Consider the following 25,679-nt stretch of genomic DNA (forward strand, 5'->3'; position numbering starts at 1 on the left):
TTTCTCTAGTGTAGCGTGTATTCCTAATTCAACATTGTCTTTGTGTGCCGTTGAATGTAATGTATCACAGCAGTTTTTTCTTTGGTGTAACATAACCACTAAATCTTTTTGCACTCTTAGGTGTGCAACATCATTTTTCTTGATTCACCAGCTGGGACTGGGTTTTCCTACTCCAATACAACCGCAGACTACGTTTATGGAGAATTTAAGATTGTCTCCGATGCATACGCTTTTCTTATTAAGGTATTAAGCTCTATCCTATCAGGGAATTAATTTTAAAGAGTTTCAAGATTTATCAATTTCAAGAGTTTCAACAAGCTGAACATGGCTTACTATGTACGATGCAGTGGTTTGAGGCATACCCTGAGTTTCTATCTAATCCACTATACATTGGAGGAGATTCTTATTCGGGTCTTATTGTACCAATGTTGACACAGAAAATAGCAGATGGTATTACATGGACTCTGCACTCTGTATTATTTTTTTTAGAATATTTTATTCTTTTCTCTCTCAAGTGCTCTTAGGTTTTTTAGTGCTGGTAGTATTAGAAGTTGGCTTGCTTCAATATTGCTCTGAGACGTAGAATGCAAATTATTAACACAAAGCATGATGTTTAGTGATCTGAGATAACTTTTAAGCAATCAATTTTTTTTAAATACCTGACACAATGGAAAGTGTTTTAAATCTTAATATGAGATATATATTGTTATTTATTTATTTTTATCTTTTATTTAGGATAAGTTAGCTCTGGTTTTATTGGACCACCGCTCTTGAAGTTATGAGGATTTATTCACGTGAATGACATCCCATAATTCTTCTTTGTGGTGATATCACTTTAACTAATGCTCTACCACTAGGGCATTCTGTTTCAATTACGATTCAATCTACTAGCTCCTGTTACGAGACTTTTGCTCTCCAGCTCCTCTTCCTTCTCCTTGCAGGATCTTTCTCCCACAAATCTCAACATAATCCTCCAGCATGAAAGCTTTTTTCTGAGCATGTACCTTTAGCTTGAATGATTTCATCTTCTCACCTCCACTCTCCTCTGACAAGGTATCTCCTCTTCAGCATATTCCTCTAGCTTGAATGCTTTTCATCAAGTGCACTCCTCTAGATTGAACACTTTCATCTTCTCACCTATAATCTAGGTCCTCACTCCTCTGGCTTGAATGCTTCTCATGTTTGATCTCCTACTAGAGTACAGCTATTCCTCCTCACTTCCTCCTACTTTTCTCCAATGTGCTTTACTACCATCACCTATAAGATTATCACTCTATCAATCAATTGAAGTGGGACTACTACTTTAGCATGTCTAGCATGCTAAGATGTCATTTGGGAAGAATTGAACCTTGGTCTTTAACGTAAGAATCAATTTCTTTGATGAGAAATATTTAGCTTGTTATTTAATCTTTAATCAAGAAAATTTCTTTATATATTTTAAGTTTAATAGATTTGGTACAAAATTCAATTACAAATATGAGAGAACCTTGGTCTTTAACGTAAGAACCAATCTCTTTGATGAGAAATATTTAGCTTGCTATTTAATCTTTAATCAAGAAAATTTCTTTATATATTTTAAGTTTAATATATTTGGTACAAAATTCAATTACAAATATGAGAGATAATTTTGTGATTGTCATATCTATTTCTACTCGACAATATTTAATGAATTAGCGAGGAATAGCATAGATGAATTTACCTATAAAAGACTTAATTCAGGACACGAATTACAGAATTCTAGGTTGGGATGTCCCATCAATATTGTATTTTGGAGAAATATAGGATTCTAAAAGGTCTATTAGTTGCATATAACATTGTAATGTTGCTAAAATAGCTTTATTCAGTAAGAGAGAAGTTGTTGCATTTGTTTTTTAGATTAATATTTTCATGGTTGCTTTTTACCATGTATTTCCTTCAGGTATTGAAGCCGGTGCAAAACCACTCCTAAATATTAAGGTCAAATTATTCAACTGAACTAAGTGAAGGCCAATGTTCTTCTGTTCAGTACCTCCAATTTGTGTTTATGGCTATGGACCAACTATTTCTCCTTCATTACCATTTTTTAGGGATTAGATGGTCTTATAGACTGATATCTTAAATTACTATTTTGTAGGGCTATCTGGTTGGTAATGGGGAGACGGATTATTTTTTTGACAATGCACAGGTGCCCTTTGGACATGGAATGGCCCTCATATCAGATGAAATATACGAGGTTTCTATAGATAAGATCCACTGAAAGCTTAAATGTTTGCAATTTATGCTTTTTTTTGTGCACAAACGCTAATTACAAGGCAACTTTGTGGTACAACATGAATTCTTGTTTGAAATGGACTTTTTGGATAAAGATATACCATAATGTCTCAAATATTTCAATCATTTATCATTCTAGAAAATACTTGATATGACATTTCTGATATGGCAGACAACAAAGCAGGCTTGCAATGGTAATTATACATCCACAAATCCTTCATGTCAATCCAAAGTAGAGTCAATATATGAGGTGAAATTCAAAACCACTGCCTTACTTCTATGACTGCTACATTTTAGTAATCCAAATTTCCTGGTCTCTTTCTAAAACTTGTTCTAATATGTTGTTCTGAAAAAGCAATTTTTTTCCCATCTCAATAAAGCTTCTATCCTCGACCCAAGTTGTTACCCCATTACAATGAAGCAAGAAAAAGTAAGCGGTCAGAAAGAACCAGGAAAGGGACACGAGAAATTGGAAGTACTAGATCAGCTTAACGAAGCAAGGAGAAAAGTTTGGTCCACAAGGTTTACAGTTCATGATGGTTTTCACCGAATCCCCCTTCATTTTGGCTATGAAGACAAGCCCTGCCCTTCTCTGGTAAATCGAATTCATCCTTTTTTATCTATAAAATCAGAGGCTTGAATAAAAAATGCAGATGGTTTAAATTTAATACATCTTTGCACACAATACATGCATTGAATATGTATTATAACCTGCAAAAAAGCTGTGAATTTACATATTAGCGTCCAATAACATGGTGCCTTCATTTATTCATGCTAGAATGCTAGGAGATCTAAGAAAACAACATCTTTGTTTGAACAAATTTTCAAGTTATGGCATAGTGCACTTTGCACTTAGGCATATATTTGAAGTATATTATATTTGCAATGTACTAAGATTTCATCTCCAATTTTATTTTGGGCTTCTTGTATAGCTATCCAATACAAGAAGAGTGTAACCTTCAGACTGTAGCTGTTAGTTTTTAATAAAGATATCTTTAAACATAACAGTTTTTTGTCTGGAATGATAAACAGTAAATGCTGGTGTTAAAGAATTATCCACTTACCATACTGATAGGAATTGTTTGTGTTAGATGTTTATCAAATACTGTATGCATTTTATTAATGTAATGCTTCATGTTGTGAAACAGGACAAATATAACCTTTCGGATATCTGGGCAAAAAGTCCTTTTGTCAGGAAAACAATTCATGCTCTACCGGTAGTCTCTTTAACTCACTCCCTGCCATGACAAGTCCTTATTTCTACATTGTTCGAATTATAGGGTGGTAATACCTTTTGAATTATTATTATTTAACATGTTAGAGCTATGATATTTTTGTTACTACAATCTATGTCGAGTTACATCCACAGTGCTCCATTAAGTTGTTTTATGGGGGTTTTATGAGTCCCATAAGGATATGATTCCTAAGATCCATAGAGTTTTGAATTATTTGGGCAACAATCCATGTTGACTTTATACTAGATCCTTTCCTATCTTCAAAAAAAACTTTACCATAGTTGATTTCATAGATGATTTCTTCAATGTTAGTAACATCAAAAAATAAAACAAAAACATTTGCTTCTTATACAAAGCACCATCTTTGAGCAAGAAGTTGTCTTGAGATGATGAATTGCTCTAGCCTCTAGTGCCTCCAACCTCCTATTTGGCACTTGTTAGTCCTTACCCTCCAAAGGTAGCACTACAATTTGTCATGTCCCCATTTTTTGGTTCTCTTGTGGTGCATCTAGTGTTGGCTTTCTAGGTGGTGTCAGCAGGATCATAGGGGTATTTCAATGTTGCCAATGTGTTTAGACGGATTAATGGAGATGAATGACACTTTTTGGAGTGACTTCAAACAACTTGTTTAAGACTTATTATTTTTAGTAAGTTACTATTTTAAGTAAGCATTAGTTGGGACACCAATTGGCCAGTTGAGAGTTTTGGCTGACTTACTATTTTCAGCAATTGTTATTTTTAGTAGTTTCTATTTATAGAAACCACTATTTTTAGTAGTTGGTCATAGATTTAGTCTCCTCTGAGCTTCAATGTGCAGTATCTTCAATTTTAGGGTTTGGGTAGTTCTTGCTATGTTTAGCAAATTGCTATTTTTAGTTTATAGCACTTAGTCATGGTCTCAATTCGTCTATCAGTTCAGTACAATGGGTTTAAATTAGACTCCTTGAGTTATATTGATTTTAGAAAAGATTTATTTTATTTTATTCACTAAGTCTTTCTAAAGTGCTTTTAAAAAATATCCCCATTGGCCTGACATGAAGTTGTTGAATTACAAGCACAATTAGTGTGTGGTTCCTTAATATGAAGTCTTCTAAGTTAATATACAATATGATGCTCTTTTCTCCTCTTTGTTTAGGATCTACTACTCAACTTCCCCGAGCTAGTGTTAAGGTAACCCCTTCCTATCTTACAATAAGAAATGAATGATTATTTATTGTTAGGATTCCCAGAGATACTGAGAGGGGGGGGGTGAATCAGTATCTAACCGGTGAATTAAATTTCTTAACTTAAAACATGTAGAACATATTATAACAGTGTACCGGTAAGCAGAAAGTAATGCAATAAACAGAGATAAAAACATCCACATGAAAAACACACCATAACACAATGTTTTAACAAGGAAACCCGGTGTGGGAAAAACCTCGGTGGGATTTGTGACCCACAATATTCACTTACTAGCCAATAAGAGAATATTACTTACAAGAGGAGCCTGCACATGCAGGAAGGCCAACTGCCTAGAGCTCACTGCTCAAATACAAAATAGGAAGTCTCACTGACTTACAAAAATGGATTATGCAAATCCAGTGTCTTGTACTGCTTCAAAATAGTATCTATAATGCCAGATCCAGTACCGGTTTCTGCTCTGCTTCTTACATAAACCCTTAACCTATAATTCGCATAATAGGTCTGCCTAATTACATTCTACCATTCATCTTCTTTTCGTTATTAAATGTCATACAATGATCTCTTATATATATGAGTCATTTTACAATGATGCCAAGTCGGCTTACAAAGATTTTACAATAATAAACAAAATATAATATAACAAAAATCCTGTCGGCCTTTGTGTCGATATGCTTCCTTGCTCTGCGGTGTCGGTGGTCTGAGTGCTGGTGTAAAGTCTGATCTTGCTAGTGCCGGTGTAATGCCTTGCCAGTGCCATAGGATTGTAAGGTTGCCATCAATGACAAAACCTTCAATCACCTACAATGTCTCATTGGAGTGTGCATATGCCAACAATCTCCCCCTTTGGCATTGATGGCAACACTCATGAGAAAATTCAAAAGTGTATCCAAAACTTGTAATCCAAAAATGTTTCCAAAAATATGTTACCAAAAATATAAGAGCTCCCCCTGAGTAGATAAGTCTTCTGCTGGTTATTTTCTCATACGACTACTCCCCCTTTGGCATCAATGACAAAGGTTGTCAAGATGTCAGTAGAGTTGTAGTCTCAACCTTGTAACTGGGTGGTTACAATTTGAAAAAGATCTCCCAAAATCAAGTTTATACTTTCCATAAACTTTTTGTTGTCCTTTATTGTTGTCTCTGTTCTTTGAACTGTATCGGTGAGGTGCTGCATATGCTCTGTCGGTGTTCTCTATCCCTGTACTAGTGCCTCAGATATTTCCTTCCGTAATGATGCTAGATAGTCCAATCTTGGACTCAGTCTTAGTCTCAAATTCTTTGCCTTATTTACTATTCTCTCATTTTCTCTTTCTAACTTAAGTAACTCTTCCTTAAAACTTGTAATCCTTTGTTCAAAAACTGATAATGTATCATGTGAGTTAACAAAATTGTTAGCAAGTTTATTGATTTCATCCTGTACCTTGCTCATTTTCTTATCTATGTCTACTGTCAAAAAGTTTGTCTTGCAAGTATCTTTGTACAGAGTTTTAAATTTCTTCAATAAGTTACATAGTTCTGGTAGAAGTGTGTCAAATTTCCTAGTACACTTCTTTATCTGATCTTCAAAGAATTTTTGCTTTTCAATTTCTAACTTATCCTTCAATGCTTCTTCCTTTATTTGCTCAATAGTCACTATGTTCTCAGTGATGTATTTACACAAAGTGTCATGTTGGCTTAAAGAATCCTTATTGTCCATGTTACAGTTAGGAGCTATCATCTTCAAAATTGGAATTGTGTCATCTATAGCTTTATAAGCCTGTGAACTACAATCTGTTATCCTTTTGATGGCGTCCAAAAGTACTTCAGTTACATTTGTTGATTTGTAACCTGCTGAGGAGGAACCAACATTCTGAATTCCGTCGGTGGAGGAAGTAACCAAGCATGTAGTGACCTCTGATAGGTCAATCTGTGTTTCCATTTCCTTAAGCAATGGTTTTTGATCTTCTCTTGTTGCCGGTGGCACTGTTTCCATGTGAATCTGTCCCTGTTTCGGAGCCTGTTGCTCTGCTTGTCTCTCTATTTGGTGCTCTGTTTCAGTCTCGGTCTGAGTCTCTACCTGTTGCTCTGTGTTATCAACTTCAACTTTTCTTTCAGTATTGTCAATGTTGTCAGTTGCCGGTGGCTCACTAGCCATAGCTGTCTTGTCGGTTGTATCTTTGTCTATCATAATGTTGACCTTTTGTGTATCAACATCAACTGTGTATAGTACTTCAAGATTAGGATTTGTATCATCTATGTCCATACTCTCATCTGCCGGTTGATCTTCAGTAGTTGTTACCGGTGATGTAATTGGAGGCGGTGGGAGTAAGTTGTCTTTTACTTTGATGCTCGGAGGTCCACCAACCTTTCCTTTTCCTTTGTCCTTCTCCTTATGGTATACCTTTATTAGTTTGGGGTTCCTGTACTCTTCCTGTTTTTCTTTCTCAACAAGGAATATGTCCCATGCATTTTTTGTTTCCTCTGTTACTTCATTCACACTTCCAACCATTAATGTAATATGTCGGTGTGCAGTAGAGAATACTGACCGGTTGACTTCTGCAATTAAGTCATCTATCTCCTTAAGTGAGTTGACTGGGTAAACAACAAGTAACTTTTCAATTTTGATTTTCTTATCAAGCTCTACAACAACTTGTCTTCTTGCTTCCAGTCTTTTGAACAATTCATCTGGTAGTTCATCTATCACTTCCATTAAGAACTTCTTATAGATGTCCATGTGTAAAATGACATTGTTTTCAACTTGTTCTTTTTCATCTGCTGACAGTGTATCATAGACCTTTCCTATGTTCTTGAGTTTCCCTTCCTCTGTGATTTCATTTAGCAATTTGTCAAGAGGGGCCATGTTTTGTTTAGTCTTCTTCTTCTTTGGTGTCAACTTTTTCTTTGGTGTTGTCTTTCTAACCGGAGACCTCACTGCCTGTTGTTTTTGTCTAGTCCTTCTAGGCGAGGGTGTGAATGCCGGTGAAGGATCCCTTTTCCTTACAACTCTTTTGAAAGTTGCAGGCATGTCATTCTCCGAAGAAATAGCTACCGGTGATAGGTGAGTCTCAGGCTGTAGAGTTCCTAACTCATCCTCAGTGATACCGGTTTGTTTCAGTACATCTTCTTTAATAGCCTTAGCCTATCTAGAACCTCTTCTCACAACTACTTCAACCTTTTTCACTCTCTTCTTAGATTGAATTTTACTTTCTATGGTCTTAGCACTACCAAATACTTCTTCCTTTGGTTCATTTGGTGCTTCCAGAAGTGCTTTAGCATAAGTCTCAATGATATGATCATCTGTCTCATAACCCATCTCTGTTACCCAAATTGTTCTTGGGATGACTGCTTCCATCCAGATCTCATCCTTTTTTATCACAAAACATATTTCATCCTTGTATTTGTTGACAATCTTCTGTGACAGTCTAATCATTTTCTTCATCCTAACCTTTAGTGCTTGAAAATAGTCATGAGTATTCTTTTCTTTGTTTTCACCCATGTTGTTGAATAGGTCTGTTAACTGTTTTCCTACCGGTATATCAAATCCAAGGTTCTTATTGCCTATACCGGGAACCTATTTGGTTATGTGTAGCATCAAGCATAAAAGTAGATTTCCAAATCTAAAAGTTCCTTTCTTATCCTTCTTGATTTTGCCTAAGTTATCAATCAACTCATCTTTTAACCATTCACATACATCAATTTTTACATTGTCTTTAACCATGTCATAAGCACTCTTAATGCATAAACTGGAAACTGAGTTAAGTCTGTTTGCATGAGTTGTTTTGTATCCTAAGATCATGCTAACAAATCTCACATTTATATCGGTCACATCATTAACCCTCAGAGACCTTCTTCGGATGTTGCACCAGTTAAGTCCATTACTAGGTCATTGGAGACCTTCTTAGTCTTGTCTGGTCTGTTATCGATGGAGGGTAACCCTGTTACTACTTTCCCAGCTTCCTTTGTAATTTTGTGAACTGAATCAAGCCAAAAGAATGAACCATGTACCCTGCTTAAAACTATCCTAATCACTTCCTTGGGAAATTCAGGAATGTAGAGGATTTCAGTGAATCCTAGGGTTTCAACAACTTTATGTTCAGGTTTTACATTTCCAGAATTGTCACATATAACAGTCTTATACATGTTTTTAATTTCTTCATCTCCTAATTCCTCTATGTTGCAATGAATGTATATTTTGGGATCTTCTACAAAAACAACTCCTTTTGGAATTTGGAAAAAAGCACCTACATTGTCATCTTTCTTAGCTACCTCAGGAACTAGCTGAAATACAGGCCTAGGGCATTTTATAACCTCGACTACTGTAGGGTTTGCTATGAATTCAGGTGCAGAGGAGGATGCCATGATGATAAATACCTTTTTCTGCCTTTGGATGGATTGATTGCTGAAGTGCTTTGCCTCTTTGCTCGAAATGCCTTAGCTCTGCAAATTTCGCGCTCTTCGAATGTTTGAAATCTCGGTGAAATGAAATGGAGCCAAAATCACAAATTTATAATGTTTATTTTCCATCTACCACATTTAATGCTTGCCGGTTAAGTAGCCACTTAACATATCTGCCGGTATAGAAGTAAATTCAACTTCTTACCATCAACTGAGGGAATAATAGCATATGTCTCATTGATTGTCAAACCCTCAAGAAAATTTTCTTCAATTTGATGAACAGCTTCTTGTCGGTGGAGTGTTGATTGGTTCTACCGGTGGAGGAGTATTTCCAACAATATTTAGGTCTGACTTTCTAATCCATTGTTTTGAGAATTCTTGCTTAACCTCTTCAACTTTTTCTTTTCCTTTCAAACTAGAACTTTTGTTGTCTATCGGTGATCCTTTACTTCTACAGAATTTTGCAATATGCCCAATCTTGTTACATGCATAGCAAGTCACATTATTCTTCTGAATAGCTTTCCCATAACCTATGTCGGTATATGTTCTACATTGATTAGATAGGTGTCCAAATCTTCCACAAACATAACATCTCACATTCATTCTGCAATTTTCAGAGTTGTGACGAACTTTGTTGCATTTTGAACATTGACCGGTGGGTGTGTTGATATTCTGATAATTTCTAGATCTACATTCATTTGCTCTATGACCATACTTGTTATAGTTAAAGCATTTTCCATTGAATTTATAAGCATTAGGTTGCCTTACCGGTTTGCTATGATCCTGAGTGTTTGCAGTACCGGAGCTTTCACCAACTTCAAAGCCAATTCCAGAAGTGTCACCTTTAGGTTTTTGATTCTTCAGCAAGTTACCAAGTTCCTCTGAGCTTTTCTTTAATTTCTCTTTATGTTGATTTGCAGTATCTAGTTCTCTTTCTAAGACTTCTTTTTGCCTCATCAGTTCATTTGAGTCATTCTGAGTGTGCATCAGATCTGTCTTCAACAAATCATTTTCATAGCTAAGTCTTGTGTTTTCATTTGCAGCATCACTTACTCTTTTGGTCAAATCTTCTTCATTCTTCTTTCTATCTTCAATTTCTTTACAAAATCTCATAGTCATATCCTGCATCTTATTTTTTGTTGTCATGTTCTCTTGTTTCAGCTTGTTTATCATATTATTAAGAGTTTCTTTTTCATCATTCTCATTTTGCATCTTTTCACAAAGTTCTCTTCTCTTGTTTTTTGAAATATTAAGATTTTCTTGAAGTGCTTGAATAATATCCCGAGCAGCCTTTAGATCATCTTCAAGTTTGATATTTTCCAGTTTTTCTGCATCATAGTCTGAGAGAGTTGTGCTTCTAGTTGCTTCATCAAATTTTCCATCTCTACCGGTGTCAAGATCTTCCTCAAGTTGTTAGGCTTCTAAAAATAGAGGACCAAGCTCTGATACCAATTGTTAGGATTCTCAGAGATACTGAGAGGGGGGGGGGGTGAATCAGTATCTAACCGGTGAATTGAATTTCTTAACTTAAAACATGTAGAACATATTATAATAGTGTACCGGTAAGCAGAAAGTAATGCAATAAACAGAGATAAAAACATCCACATGAAAAACACACCATAACACAATGTTTTAACGAGGAAACCTGGTGTGGGAAAAACCTCGGTGGGATTTGTGACCCACAATATTCACTTACTGGCCAATAAGAGAATATTACTTACAAGAGGGGCCTGCACATGCAGGAAGGCCAACTGCCTAGAGCTCACTGCTCAAATACAAAATAGGAAGTCTCAATGACTTACAAAAATGGATTATACAAATCCAGTGTCTTGTACTGCTTCAAAATAGCATCTATAATGCCAGATCCAGTACCGGTTTCTGCTTTGCTTCTTACATAAACCCTTAACCTATAATTCGCATAATAGGTCTGCCTAATTACATTCTACCATTCATCTTCTTTTCGTTATTAAATGTCCTACAATGATCTCTTATATATATGAGTCATTTTACAATGATGCCAAGTCGGCTTACAAAGATTTTACAATAATAAACAAGATATAATATAACAAAAATCCTGTCGACCTTTGTGTCGGTATGCTTCCTTTCTCTGCCGGTGCTGGTGGTCTGAGTGCCGGTGTAGAGTTTGATCTTGCTAGTGCCGGTGTAATGCCTTGCTGGTGCCATAGGATTGTAAGGTTGCCATCAATGACAAAACCTTCAATCACCTACAATGTCTCATTGGAGTGTGCATATGCCAACATTTATAGCAAGCAAGGATACAATGTCTTAGTGTTGATGAGAAATGTGGTACACTACCTTCTTAGAAATATGCTTATTAAACTAATAGAATAGCACATGCATTCATAGGGCACTAATAAACACCTCAATTTTCATTTCTTCCATTCATATCAATGTTTTTGATATCCATTTGCACACACTAGTATAATTAAAATACCTCCCCATTTTCACTACATATCCTATTTACTTATCTTTTTGGCTATATTTTTATATCCTCTTATTATTTATACCCTATCAACTCTAATGTCACCCTTTCTCCAAGTTGGATTAATCAATTAAATGTTAAATAGTCTTGAGTCCTATGGGATTATTTAAATTTAATTAATTAGCAAATAGACATTCTTTATTTGATAAAGTGACTTTATAATAATGGCAATGACAAATTATAACGTAAAGTCACTTTTGAGGGGAAAAGTAATTTAAAAGAGAAATAAAATAAAGTATTACTTTCGAAAAGGAAAAGTATTATAAAAGGAGGAAAATGTGCAATGAGGATTCATTATTGAGTTATTATTTTCAAAGAAACTTTTCCTTGAGAGCTTGAGAGCTTTAGCTTGCAGGTTCAGTAAACACTAGGACAGAAACCCTAGAGGATTTGGCTATTTGGACGGAAACCCAGATCGACTCACTTGGTAAATTCATCTCAGGATTCACAGTTGCACATCATTGATCAGTTTTGATGGAGATTCGATGATCTATCTTGCGAATTTTCAGAGGGTTTGTTATTTTATGTATGGAGGCATTCCGAGTATGTCTTACTTGATGGCATTAGGCATTTTCTTATTTGTAACAACAACATGTGTTTGTAAACAACAATAAAATTCTATATGAAAAGAATTCCATTGGCTTATTTAGATTCTCCATATTTCACTAGTTTGATTTCCTTGAAAATCTATATTGTTCATCTTGCATGTTTAATCTGCATGTTTGCATGTCGCAAGATTACATTATTATGTGACAAAACATGAGAAAAAATGAAAACCCATATCAAATATGAAGCAATATCCGAGTTTGGGATATTTCAGTGGTATCAAAGTTGGTGATCTTGCCGACTGTTGGGATTTCAGCATTGCATGTCAATTTAGTGAATACCCAGATCTTGCATGTCATTTTAGTGAACTTGCATGTCATTTTTGGCGACTACCCAGATCTTGCATGTCATTTTAGTGAACTTGAATGTCAATTTTGGCGACTACCCAGATCTTGCATGTTAGTTTGGTGCTTGCCTAGATAGTTGCATGTTGATTTTGAGTGTTGCATGTTGCTTCTAATCAGTTGCATGTTGCTTCTAATTAGCTACATGTCAAAATTGTTGTTTGCATGTTACTTCTAATCAATTGCATGCAAGTTTGAATTGGTTCTATGCACTCTAGGGAGTCAAGATCACAGAGATATAACACAAGGAGTAGGTCGAGACAACAACAAGAGGCTGAAATTAACCCAGCTGAAATAGAGATGGGTGAAAGAAGAAATGAAAGCCCACCAAGGGACTTGAATAATCAATTGAATAAATTTCTAATAGCTCTTGCACAACAAAATGATGCAATAGTTCCAAGATCATATGATCACAGCTATGGGACAAATGAGAATGGATCGTTCCTGATCAAGAAGATCTAGTAGTGTACCTAGTAGAGGCAATGTTGGACATGAAAATCAAGATAGGGAAGCTTCTAATGTTGTCAAGACAATAGTCACACGGTCTAACAGACCTCTTCGCCCTATTTTTCTACCTAGACAAATGGAAGAAGAGGCACATGAGACTTGTGGCAGCTATGGTAATGCTGCTGAAAGGGAGGAAGTTAATTTTGATTTGGTTATGCATAATAATAGCAATACATTAATTTTGCATGAACCATTACTTGAGCATGCATCTACATATGTTGAGGATATTAACAAGGAGGTCAAAACAATGGATCCCATTGAAGAATGTGTGGTGAAAAACATAACTAATTCAGATTTGAGGAAGCATTTAATCAATCAAGGAGAATTGAAAGAGTCTACTTATGTTTTGACATCAAACCATCATGATTCTTTGACTAGGCATAAAGTTGTCCAAGAGATTAAAGAAGCCACAAGCTCACTTCAGCCATATGAGGTTTTAGGCAAAGAGGAATCACATATTGTTCACAAGGCTGTCTCGGGGTTTGTCAAACCAGCAATAATTGATCAGTTATGTGGAGGCAATTCATAATTTTCAGTATGTAGTGAACCGACATTTGTTGATGACCATCAACTCATGAAAGGAGAGGTGATTAAGATATATGAAGACATCACACAAATGCACAAAGAAAGGACCGATTCCCTAATTTGGAACAACAGTCCCTTACCTATGCAAAATCATGAGTTGGCAGCCCTTACACATGAAGATGATAGTTTTGTTAAGTCTTCCAATGTTGGCACTCAAGTTGAAGGTGTCAAACATGAAGTATATATTGTGGATTCAAGCCACAAAGGTTCTAATTTTGTACATCATACCATGGAAGATGTTAAAAGGACACAAGATATGTGTGATGGGTGGTTACAAAGAGCTGAGAAGGCAAAGGAAGCTAATTTGGTAGCCCAACAAGGCAAGTTTCTCCTGCAATAGATTTGGGATACACACCACTCCATAGTCGATGATGAGTGAGAGCATTCTAAAACTGAAATTTTTGTTGATGTTGACAATATTATTGGTGGACATAATGATTCTATGGATGTTACTATTAATGGACCAGCCACTCATGAGTTGACTTTGGGTGTTGGTGATGGCATCTACATTGCAAATTTGATGTTGGCACCTAATTCTTGTAACGGTACAACTGCTTATTGGTTGGCATTTGAGCCACATGGCATTGGTTGTTTAGTGACAAGAGACTATCCTACATGGCTGCTCACTACATTATTAGAAATGTTTGGGCCTACATCAGGTATGGGTATGCTTTGGAGTGTGTGGGAACAAGATTACTTGATGGGAAATCCTCATGAGACGAGTCTTCTACTTTTGCCTTGGTATGATGGCACCATTGCCATCCTATTTGTTGTTGGTCTGAGATATAACAATGGTATTGATTAGTTGGATGTATTGTTTCACATGGATTCCATTGCATTGATTCATGGTTTGTGGTGTATGGCCTTGATATCAAAGTAGGACAACACTTTGGTGGAGCAGTGTTCCTAAGATTGATATGGAATCCAGGCATTTGGTTTCAACATGAAGGTGTAGATTGCTTGAGGGCAAGCGATCTCCGAGAAGGAAGGACTGTAATGTTCCCTTTTCTCCAAGTTGGATTAATTAATTAAATGTTAAATAGTCTTTAGTCCTATGGGATTATTTGAATTTAATTAATTAGCAAATGGACATATGAAAGATCCCAAATGGATCCTTATGATGTTACTGCTGTAAATTCTTAATTAAACATACTATATTTTTGTAATTTTCTGATGATCTTAAAGAATAGACAGAAGTTGCAGAAAGGGATTGTTTCCTTTTGGGTTTTGATGTTATAAGTAAAGTAATTGATAAATAGCAACAACTATGAAATAAAACAGTAAACAATGTTCATATGTAAGAACACTTAAGCAATCTGAAAATACTGCAAATCATACGAGGCAAATAACCTAGTTTAGTATTCAGCAAGAATCCATACATTTATTTGGAGCTGTTCTCAATCTGGATTGATGCCAGATGGAGGAATATTACTGGCAACGAACAAGGAAGACCAAATAAGCTGAATACAACCCTTCAAGCCAACATACAAACAATGTGTGGTTGCAAAGGAGGCGTGGAAGCTACTGCGAATCACGTGCAAGCTGAAATAGACCAGTTGCCCTGTTGAAACCGCCAATATGCACGCTGAATCTTCAGGACAAGAAGATGTGTCTTCTACCTCTGACAATCTCTGTGCAATCCTGGATAAATCCACTGTCAACTCCTGCTGAGGGCTACGTCCCAGCAAGCTCAAACCTAGGGTTTGTGTCCTAGACCAAAATCACTCTTCCAGAGCAATTCCCAAATTCACAAGTTTCAAAATGATCAAAGATGCTATCAATTAGGTTTTCATCTCCTTATAACTCCTTTCCCTTTGCAAGTCGAACCCTAAAGAATAATAAAGCTTGTGCTTTATAATTAAAGTGACACTTTCCCAATTATGGCGTCAAACTATAGAAAAATATCACATTATTGTGAATAAATAGCTTCAAGCATCCAAAAAGACTTCGGGAGATGAGAATCATGTAGAAAAGTTCAAGACCTTTCCAACGAGCTATAACACATAGGCATATCAAACCAGATGAAGCCAAAAACCCCTTATTACTCCGATATGGCTATATACATAGCCTTATTTTAATTTATTTAAACGCTAACTTAGGAAAATATTTCCATAGATCCAATAATAGCCCAAAATAACCAACCAAACATGAATCTGACTTTGTCACCTATCTGTGACTGATGCCGGACAAGATGGGCCAACTGGCAATCCCATCCCTAAAATCTAGGGATGCTCCTAGAAACTACGAAACACACCCAATCTTCCTGAAACTGAAACCATGGTATGGTCCCGTGGAACCTCAAATATGGAAACTACCACAACCTCCTAAAAAGTAGAGAATCTCCCTAAAAAGTAGGAACCTCTATCCAAACACCCGTAACTACTCAAAAGGATCCTGCTCTGCTCCTTGGTCCCCCAGGTGGTCATTTAGTCAACTGCTAGTTCTCCCTAAAAATAGGAGACCTTGTTTGAAGGCCCGAAATGGCTCACAGAGCCCCTGCAAATCTCCATGACCCTCAGAATGAGTCCCCTAACTATTTTGTTGACCTACGAGAACTTGAATGGTAGGTCAACCCCTGCTCATCGCATGTCACCTAGAAAAAGGGACATTACAATCTTCCCTTCCCAAAGATTGTTTGCCCTCAAGCAATCTGCACCTGCACACTGAGAACCAATTCAATGGATCCCATATCAATCTTATAAACGTTACTTCACCCAACTGCTGCGCTACTCTGATATAAACATTTGTATACCCAAAGTGAAACAACTCATCATGGATCCATTGAAGAAATACACCACACATGTCAATACCAGGATCCCAAATCTTTGCACTGTCATATCCATCCATCATGTCAGTACTCATTATACTACTGTTGTGAACTTGAACATCATCTAACTAGCTAAGAACTTCACTCCAATTGAAGCCACAAGTACTACCAACCATCAATGCTGATATGAATCCATCAATGAGCCAATTTCCAACAAGTAAGGTGTGTTGAATACTTTTCCAAGACCTCCAAATAGTTGTTGTAACTTTACCTATATTTCCACAAATTAATGTGCCTTCATTAAAGGTTGCCAAGTAAATGTTTTGTTGAGCCATGTAACAAATGAAGTCCCTTACATGTTGATCTTCATAGCTGACTGTCAAATCTAAGAAAACTGAGTCACCAATCAATAAGTACAATGTTGCCTTATCATATGAAAGAGGTGACAAAATCAAAGGTGCATTGGGAACACCTTTTATGCCAATCAAGGATAACTCATTAGTGGTTGGTCCACTATGAGCCTCATTATCAATTCCATCACCACCATGTAAAAAATAACCAATATCAGCTGAAAAATCAGAATTAGATAACTCTTGTTCGTCCTTACCAATATGGTGATGAGTATCATGAATGTGCCGAAGTTGAAGCTTGGCCTCATGAGCTATCAACTTGGCTTGCTTGGCTCTTGCCAACCATCCTTTATTCATCCTCTGAGAATGCTCTATATCAGTTGTCCCAAAATGCACAAAATCTGATTTATGATGGATTGTATTATTCACATTATCATAAGCCATGATTGCACCATGTGTACCTTCAAGTCTAGAATGCAAATCATTATTCTCTTCTTGACCAAAGGCTGTCATATCTTGAGGAAGAGAAGTTATATCACTTTTGTTATGAACCTCGTGGGGTGGCTCGAATGACATGCTAGAGGCTGCTGCTTTGCCAAGTTCAACATACACCTCCCCTATCAAGATAGACTCACACACATCCGTCAAACTCTCCTGGGAACCATCACCATTAGGCACATTTTCTATTTTGTTCCCATCTTCTAAGGTCTGATTTAAAAAATCAGACTCATTATGACATGTATCTTCAATATCAAAAGCATCAGTAACACCCAAACAATGACTGTTTGCCGGAGATGACCCCTCACAACCATCATCCTCATGCACCAAAGCATCAAAATCTTGATTATGCTCAGTAGTAAGACTGTTGCCATAAAAGTCAGGGCTGCTATGGCTTGTTTTTCCCTTGCATCCCTCTTGTTTAACACTCATATATTGCGTGCCAACTGTAGGAATCCCTCCGACAACTTCCTTCTCATGTGTCATGACCTTTGAATGATCATCGTGTTCATATGAAGGATTGATGTTATAAAAATCATAATGGTTGCCTTACCTTTGTGACATGTTTTCAACATCCATAGGTACCACTTCATCCCTTGTAGCATGTTCATCAAATTCCTCATAGAGATTTTTACAAACCTCATTTATGGATGAGTCAGTCAGTTCTTCTCTTTTTATTTGTAGTTGATATGAATTCATAGCATCTTCAGCTTCATCTGGAATACCCATAAATTGGGTGAAGGTAAGCATATCCTGTAGTTTTTTTGGAAGGGAGAAATACCCATGATAGTTGCTTATGACTGTATCATTGAATGTTTTAACAGGGGGCCTCCTTGTACTTTTAGATGTAGTTGAACCTCTAGTGTGTCTTGAACTCTTTGAAGGTGTTTGATCAAATTCCCTCCCTGCTTGTTTATTTTTACATAACCCTGTCATGGTGATTCTTTTTATGTCCAACTGAAAACTAAATCCAATCACACCAAGTGAATGCAATTACCACCCCACAAGCTAGTAGGATTATGCTCTGATACCACTGAAAGATCCCAAATGGATCCTTTTGATGTTGTTGCTGTAAATTCTTAATTAAACATACTATATGTCTTATAGAATAGATAAAAGTTGCATAAAGGGATTGTTTCTTTTTGAGTTTTGATGTTATAAGTAAAGTAATTGATAAATAGCAACAACTGTGAAATAAAACAGTAAACAATGATCATATGTAAGAACACTTAAGTAATCTGAAAATATTGCAAATCATACGAGACAAATAACCTAGTTTAGTATTCAACAAGAATCCATAGATTTATTTGGAGTTGTTCTCAATCTGGATTGATGCCAGATGGAGGAATATTACTAGCAACAAACAAGGAAGACCAAATAAGTTGAATACAACCCTTCAAGCCAACATACAAACAAGGCGTGGTTGCAAAGGAGGCGTGGAAGCTATTGCAAATCACGTGCTAGCTGAAATAGACCAGCCACCCTGTTGAAACCCCCAATATGCACGCTGAATCTTCAGGACAAGAAGATGTGTCTTCTACCTCTGACAATCTCTGTGCGATCCTGGATAAATCCACTGTCAACTCCTGCTAAGGGCTACGTCCCAGCAAGCTCAAACCTGGGGTTTGCGTCCCAGACCAAAATCACTCTTCCAGAGCAATTCCCAAATTCACAAGTTTCAAAATGATCAAAGATGCTATCAATTAAGTTTTCATCTCCTTATAACTCCTTTCCCTTTGCAAGTCGAACCCTAAAGAATAATAAAGCTTGTGCTTTATAATTAAAGTGACACTTTCCCAATTATGACGTCAAACTATAGAAAAATATCACATTATTGTGAATAAATAGCTTCAAGCATCCAAAAAGACTTCGAGAGATGAGAATCATGTAGAAAAGTTCAAGACCTTTCCAACGAGCTATAACACATAGGCATTTCAAACCAAATGAAGCCAAAAACCCCTTATTACTCTGATATGGCTATATACATAGCCTTATTTTAATTTATTTAAACGCTAACTTAGGAAAATATTTCCATAGATCCAATAATAGCCCAAAATAACCAACCAAACATGAATCTGACTTTGTCACCTATCTGTGACTGATGCCGGACAAGATGGGCCAGCTGGCAGTCTCATCCCTAAAATCTAGGGATGCTCCTAGAAACTAGGAAACACACCCAATCTTCCTGAAACTGAAACCATGGTATGGTCCCGTGGAACCTCAAATATGGAAACTACCACAACCTCCTAAAAAATAGGGAATCTCCCTAAAAAGTAGGAACCTCTCTCCAAACACCTGTAACTTCTCAAAAGGATCCTGCTCTGCTCCTTAGTCCCCCAAGTGATCATTCAATCAACTACCAGTTCTCCCTAAAAAATAGGAGACCTCATCTGAAGGTCTGAAACGGCTCACAGAGCCCCTGCAAAACTCCATGACCCTCAAAATGAGTCCCCTAACCATGTCGTTGACCTACGAGAACTCGAATGGTAGGTCAACCCCTGCTCATCTCATGTCACCTAGAAAAGGGGACATTACAACATACTTTATTTTATAAAGTGACTTTATAATAATGTCAATGACAAATTATAACATAAAGTCACTTTTGAGGGAAAAAGTAATTTAAAAGAGAAATAAAATAAAGTATTACTTTCGAAAAGGAAAAGTATTATAAAAGGAGGAAAATGTGCAATGAGGATTCATTCTTGAGTTGTTATTTTCAAAGAAACTTTTCCTTGAGAGATTGAGAGCTTTCGCTTGCAGGTTCAGTAAACCCTAGGACGGAAACCCTAGAGGATTTGGCTATTTTGACGGAAACCCAGATCAACCCACTTGGTGAATTCATCTCAAGATTCACAGTTGCACATCATTGATCAGTTTTGATGGAGATTCGATGATCTATCATGCGAATTTTCAGAGGGTTTGTTATTTTATGTATGGAGGCATTCCGAGTATGTCTTACTTGATGGCATTAGGCATTTTCTGATTTGTAACAACAACATGTGTTTTTAAACAACAATAAATTTATATATCAAAATAATTCAATTGGCTTATTTAGATTCTAGATATTTCACTAGTTTGATTTCCTTGAAAATATATATTGTTCATCTTGCATGTTTGCATGTCACAAGATTACATTATTATGTGACAAAACATGAGCAAAAATAAAAACCCATATCAAATTTCAAGCAATATTTGAGTTTGGGATATTTAGATTCTCCATATTTCACTAGTTTGATTTCCTTGAAAATCTATATTGTTCATCTTGCATGTTCAATCTGCATGTTTGCATGTCGTAAGATTACATTATGATGTGACAAAACATGAGCAAAAATGAAAACCCATATCAAATTTGAAGCAATATCTGAGTTTGGGATATTTCATCAACTATGCTTATTGCCCACACCTATATCTAACTCAAAACTAGTTTTGATTACCATCCATACATTAACTTCTTGATACAAAAAACATAGACGAGCTCTAACAAATATGTTTGTACAAAAATTTGGTTTAAAAGCACTTATACATCTCAATCCCCAAACCCTTGCCACTTGAACTCTAAAAGTGAATCCCCTTAATAAACTATCTCAATTATATTATACATAGTCTAAATTCTAATGGAAGGGCTCTAGAGATACCAAGTGATTCTTTTAGGTAGGGTCATGGTATTACCAAAAGGTCTGCAATAATTGGTTTTAGGAAGGATTGTATTGAACTTGCACTATTTTGGTGCGATCCTTGTTTTTTTGTTAACTACATTAGAGTTGAGATTAAGTAGAAACCCTCAAGATTATGAGGCTTTGACATAATAAAAGATTATATGGTGTAGGAAAAATCTAGCTTCATTACCTTAGCAAGATCAAAATGGTGAATGACACACTTTAATTGGCTTATGCAAAGTGACTTGTAGATGATTTGGAGCGTCACTTATAAATATTCCTCCCCCTTCTATGCATTCTTCCTAACCCCGAATGCCTACCCATATCACATTAATTAAATTTTTCTCTTTCTCCATATACCAATATGAAATGATTTTGCCTTCGTTCTTCACAAGGGAATGTGTAGATGATCCCTACTAAGATGATTATACATTAAAATTCAATTTGATCTTAATCATTAACTTCCTTGGGACCAATAACCTTATGAATGAGATTAAGAATTGGTCTGAGATTCGAATATTTGGTGCACAACTAAAGTAGACCTTCATCCAGTGAATTTAACAAGTAACACGACATTAGCCAATGAGAAAACAATATATAATTATGTAGTCTTTTAGAATGCACGTCCTTGAAACTTTGGTATGAGTTTGAAAGTTTTACTAGTAGAAATACTTTTTATAAGTTTGATTTATGAATGTGGACTATAGCAAGAATAAAATTTTGTGATGATAATTGACCTTTGCGGTAAGAGTTGATGACTATAATATGTATAGATGATCTGCATAACAAAACAAATATGAAAGAAAATATTTTCAATTGATGAAAGATTGTTCTTACACCTTAGATGTTCCTGCATTAAAAAATCATAGACCACAACTTAATATACAAGCATCAAATTAACTAGCTTGGTTTATGACTGAATTATCATGTTCTCACAAACATAAATATATTCATACAAATACACACTCAATGAAAAGAAGTCTTTAAAAGACTAAATTATCATGTTCTCACAAGCATATATTTCAGAGTGTTATAATCTTTTGTCTATCATTTTGTTAACTCTTCTTGTTTTATGTGTCATGATTGTATGTTCAAATATTGCAGCTTAATGAGGCATTAATGACCAGTGCTTGCTTTCTTTATCTCCATTTCTTTGTAGGAGAACATAACAGGGGTGTGGAAAAGATGTACTCCTCGTTTTAAATATAAACGTGATGTTACAAGTGTGATTATATATCACAAAAATCTAACCAAGAGAGGTTATCGTGCTTTGATCTATAGGTGAAGTTATCCTATATGAATAAAATCCTTTTGCTTACATGTCATGTTTTTTAGAAGGTTTTCAATTCATCCAATTTGAAGTTACTTGTTGCATTTACTTTTGAGCTGCCATATATCATTACTCAAAACTCACAACTACATTAGATTGATTTTGATGTGTCTAAATATTGTAACAGTGGTGATCATGATTTGGTTATCCCATATGTTGGAACTGAGGCCTGGGTGAGATCATTAGGGTATTCAATAGTTGAGGAATGGAGGTCTTGGTTTGTAGATGGACAGGTTGCTGGGTAAGATTATAAAGTTGTTTTCTATTCAATTGTATGAAAGGCGAGATTTAAGTTAGTGATTTGGATCCTTATATTTGTACCCAAAAAATGCTTATTTAGTTTTAGAATGAAATAATGATGCCTGTTGCATGTGGTGTCTAGATACACAAGAGCATATAATCACAACCTTACATTTGCAACTGTGAAGGTGAAAGTTCTAATCCTACTTTTAGTTAAGATTGTTTAAAGGTTTGTTTAATTATATCTCTAATTAGAAAGCCATTACTTTTTTATATTGAATAGTTGATAATGAAACAATTTTTTTTATAGGGAGCTGGACATACAGCACCAGAATACAAGCCCAGAGAAGCATTTTCGATGTTCATATCATGGATTTTTGGAAAACCTTTTTGAACATTCGAAGAAAAATATTTATTGTGTTACTAAAAATTTCCCCACTTGAACTATGTTTATGGAAATAGTGAGATCTAACCTCCTTTTTCCAATTATGGACCTCTAGGATGCTTCTGTGAATATTCAATTAAGATATTATTATTGTCTTATTTTATTTTTTTTATGTTTTTTAAGCTTGTTCAAAAATTCTTATTGAAGTATGTTTATGGAAATGATATCTAACCTCCTTTTTGAAACTATGTAGCTCTGAAGAGCTTTTGTGAATATTTCAATTAAGATAACATCATTGCCTTACTCTTCTGTATGTTTTTAAGCTTGTTAAAAAAAAATTCACCTGAAATTTGTTTATGAATATATAAGATCAAACTTCCTATCTCTCATAAATATGTATCTTCTAAATCTTAAGAAATTAGGGACAAGATCAAGAAATTGAAATTTATTCAAATGTATCATTTTCTTGTCCCTTATTTTTTTGATGAATATGTGTGTATATTACTTTATAAACACATACTTACAAAAAAGGTGGTGGAAAGAGTCACACCCCAAGAGTTCAAATAGAATAATAGTCCAAAACAAAAGATAAATTAATGCATGCACTATATGGGAAGAATGAGAATACTGAAAGAAAATCCCAATTTTGGTTGTAGAAGATATTTTTGATAAATCACAATGAGGCATATTGATTAACTTGCACAAAGAAGCTAAACATGGGGAATAGAGATTATAATTTATGTTACTGGGTATGTCTATTTAGTTCCGAGTTTCGGCACTAGTTTGATTTGGTCTCACTGTGCTCATACACTTATGTTGTCCCAAATATAAAATTATTTTTAAAAAAGTTATATTTTAAAAACAGTTATTAAAAAAAATGCATAATTTCACCTTCAAGTGATAAAATTGTGAGAATTTGAAGGTTTGTGCTGTTTCAAAGGCTTTAATTCGAGCTTGGTGGTGGGTGTGCTACCCCTCGACCTCACCATGTATCACAATAGGGAATGCGTCAAGGGCACTACCCTAGATTCTGTGAGGGGCATCGCCCCCAAATCCCACTGTGCGCGTTGCTCCTAGATCCGCATGAGGGGTGCTACCCCTCAATCTTGTTCTGGTTGTTGCCCCCAAAACCCCATGATGGGTGTTGCCCCTAATCCCCCTTGTGGTCTCCACTCCCAGACACACTCTAGCTATTAGGATCTCATCACATAAGAAACTTGATTACAATATGGGGTTGATGAGGAATTGGGTTTAACTCTTGAGTGTGTTGACTTAGACATTATTGTTGCACAACTTGCCAACAAATATATTTAGATGAGCATCTTGTATAGTAATGGCTAGTGGAAGTGGCATTGTAACTTATTGTGGTTCAAGTGAAATTGAACCAAATGTTAGATTGATGCATTTGATGAAGACCAATACCAGTATTATTCAATTTTGACTATGTATTGGCTAGTGGAAGTGGCATTGTAACATATTGTGGTTCAAGTGAAATTGAACCAAATGTTAGATTGATGCATTTGATGAAGACCAATACCAATATTATTCATTTGATGAAGACCAAAACCAATATTATTCAATGTTGCTTGTGATTTTCATAATGTATTGGCATTTGACAAATCATTGAATTATGTATTTATGAGCATTTTTTATTTTTGCAAATTATGAGATATTTAATATTTTTTATTGGCAATAATGACAATCATTATTTTTTTTATTACACAAATACATACATGCATGCACACAAATATATTCTTGTACTCATATCCAAGGATTTTTAAGTCATATTGTCATATCAGGTTTTGATACCTATACCTGCACCCATGCTAGAATTGGTAACTTAGATTATAACTAAAGGAAAGGAAAATATTCCAAAGGGTAAAAGACTTTGAGCGTTAAGACCATGATAGATGTCCAACGGTTCTTTGAAATAATAATCTATCATTACTATTTTTTATTAGAACAAAATCAATTCTGGCAATAATTTTTAAGAATAATGGACCAAGCTAATGAAGGGAAAACCACCAAAATCATCAAGCTTTGATGTAACTTGAATTGTCTAGTTTGTCCAACTATATAAATTATTTAGTGATTGTGAAAGAAATATAAGGAATCATGAAGGTATCTTTAATAATATTGACATTCACATCATTCACAATAATTGGTAAAAATATTCGTATGGTCCAGATTAGGCATTAACAAGGCAGTTTCCAAATTAGTTGAAGTTCATCAAAGATTTAGAGATGCAAAAAAGGAGCTGATTCAAGTTGATGAAAAAGACCTAAATTATATTTTTTACTCAAAGGATGTGTTAAAGGCCAAAAGACTTTTATTTTTAACATGAAATATAGTATTATAATAATAGGCTTTTTTTGAATATTCATTCCATATGAGACAATTCTTCTAGAATATTTATTACAATATTACTAAATTATATTTCAATCAAGCATGTTATTGTTTTTTATTATGGTAAGCAGGAAATTGGGGTTCTAAGCCCTAGACAAGAATAGTCTAAAAATAAAAGCAAAAACAACCCAAAACATGCCATAGCAACACTCTAACAAGATATTAACAAAAAGAACAATGTTTAGATAGAGCAATATTAAACAATATGAAACAAAAATAATCTAGGAAATGAGAGAGACCCATCTTCATAGAGGAACTTATAGATATTGTGAAACTTTTGCAAACTATCCTCTCCTTTTTCTCGCTTCTTCAAATCTTGACCATGAAGGACTGAGAAGGTAGGACACTTATGCATTATCTTGGTGTTGAACTTCATCATAAGCTTCATCTTATTCTCCATCTCATCCAACCTAGTTTTCACGTTCTCCATCTCCTCAAATATATAATTGTTATGTATT

At 35.4% G+C, this 25,679-nt stretch overlaps 1 protein-coding gene across 2 annotated transcripts in view; it reads left to right on the top strand.

Moving 5' to 3' along the window:
- The window catches only part of LOC131050421 (serine carboxypeptidase 1-like), a 36,518-nt gene extending 13,473 nt beyond the window's left edge, over window positions 1-23,045 (top strand). For both annotated transcript variants that reach the window (XM_057984594.2, XM_057984595.2), the window contains 11 exons: window positions 121-243; window positions 348-450; window positions 1,919-1,956; window positions 2,114-2,212; window positions 2,423-2,500; window positions 2,606-2,845; window positions 3,399-3,467; window positions 22,020-22,141; window positions 22,318-22,431; window positions 22,573-22,618; window positions 22,741-23,045. In XM_057984594.2, coding sequence (XP_057840577.2) covers window positions 121-243; window positions 348-450; window positions 1,919-1,956; window positions 2,114-2,212; window positions 2,423-2,500; window positions 2,606-2,845; window positions 3,399-3,467; window positions 22,020-22,141; window positions 22,318-22,431; window positions 22,573-22,618; window positions 22,741-22,824 — 1,116 coding nt within the window. In that variant the 3' untranslated portion in view covers window positions 22,825-23,045. The remainder of the gene's footprint in view (window positions 1-120; window positions 244-347; window positions 451-1,918; window positions 1,957-2,113; window positions 2,213-2,422; window positions 2,501-2,605; window positions 2,846-3,398; window positions 3,468-22,019; window positions 22,142-22,317; window positions 22,432-22,572; window positions 22,619-22,740) is intronic.
- Window positions 23,046-25,679: the final 2,634 nt, after the last annotated feature.

Source organism: Cryptomeria japonica, chromosome 1 (genome assembly GCF_030272615.1).
Source record: "Cryptomeria japonica chromosome 1, Sugi_1.0, whole genome shotgun sequence".
Taxonomy (NCBI): Eukaryota; Viridiplantae; Streptophyta; class Pinopsida; order Cupressales; family Cupressaceae; genus Cryptomeria; species Cryptomeria japonica.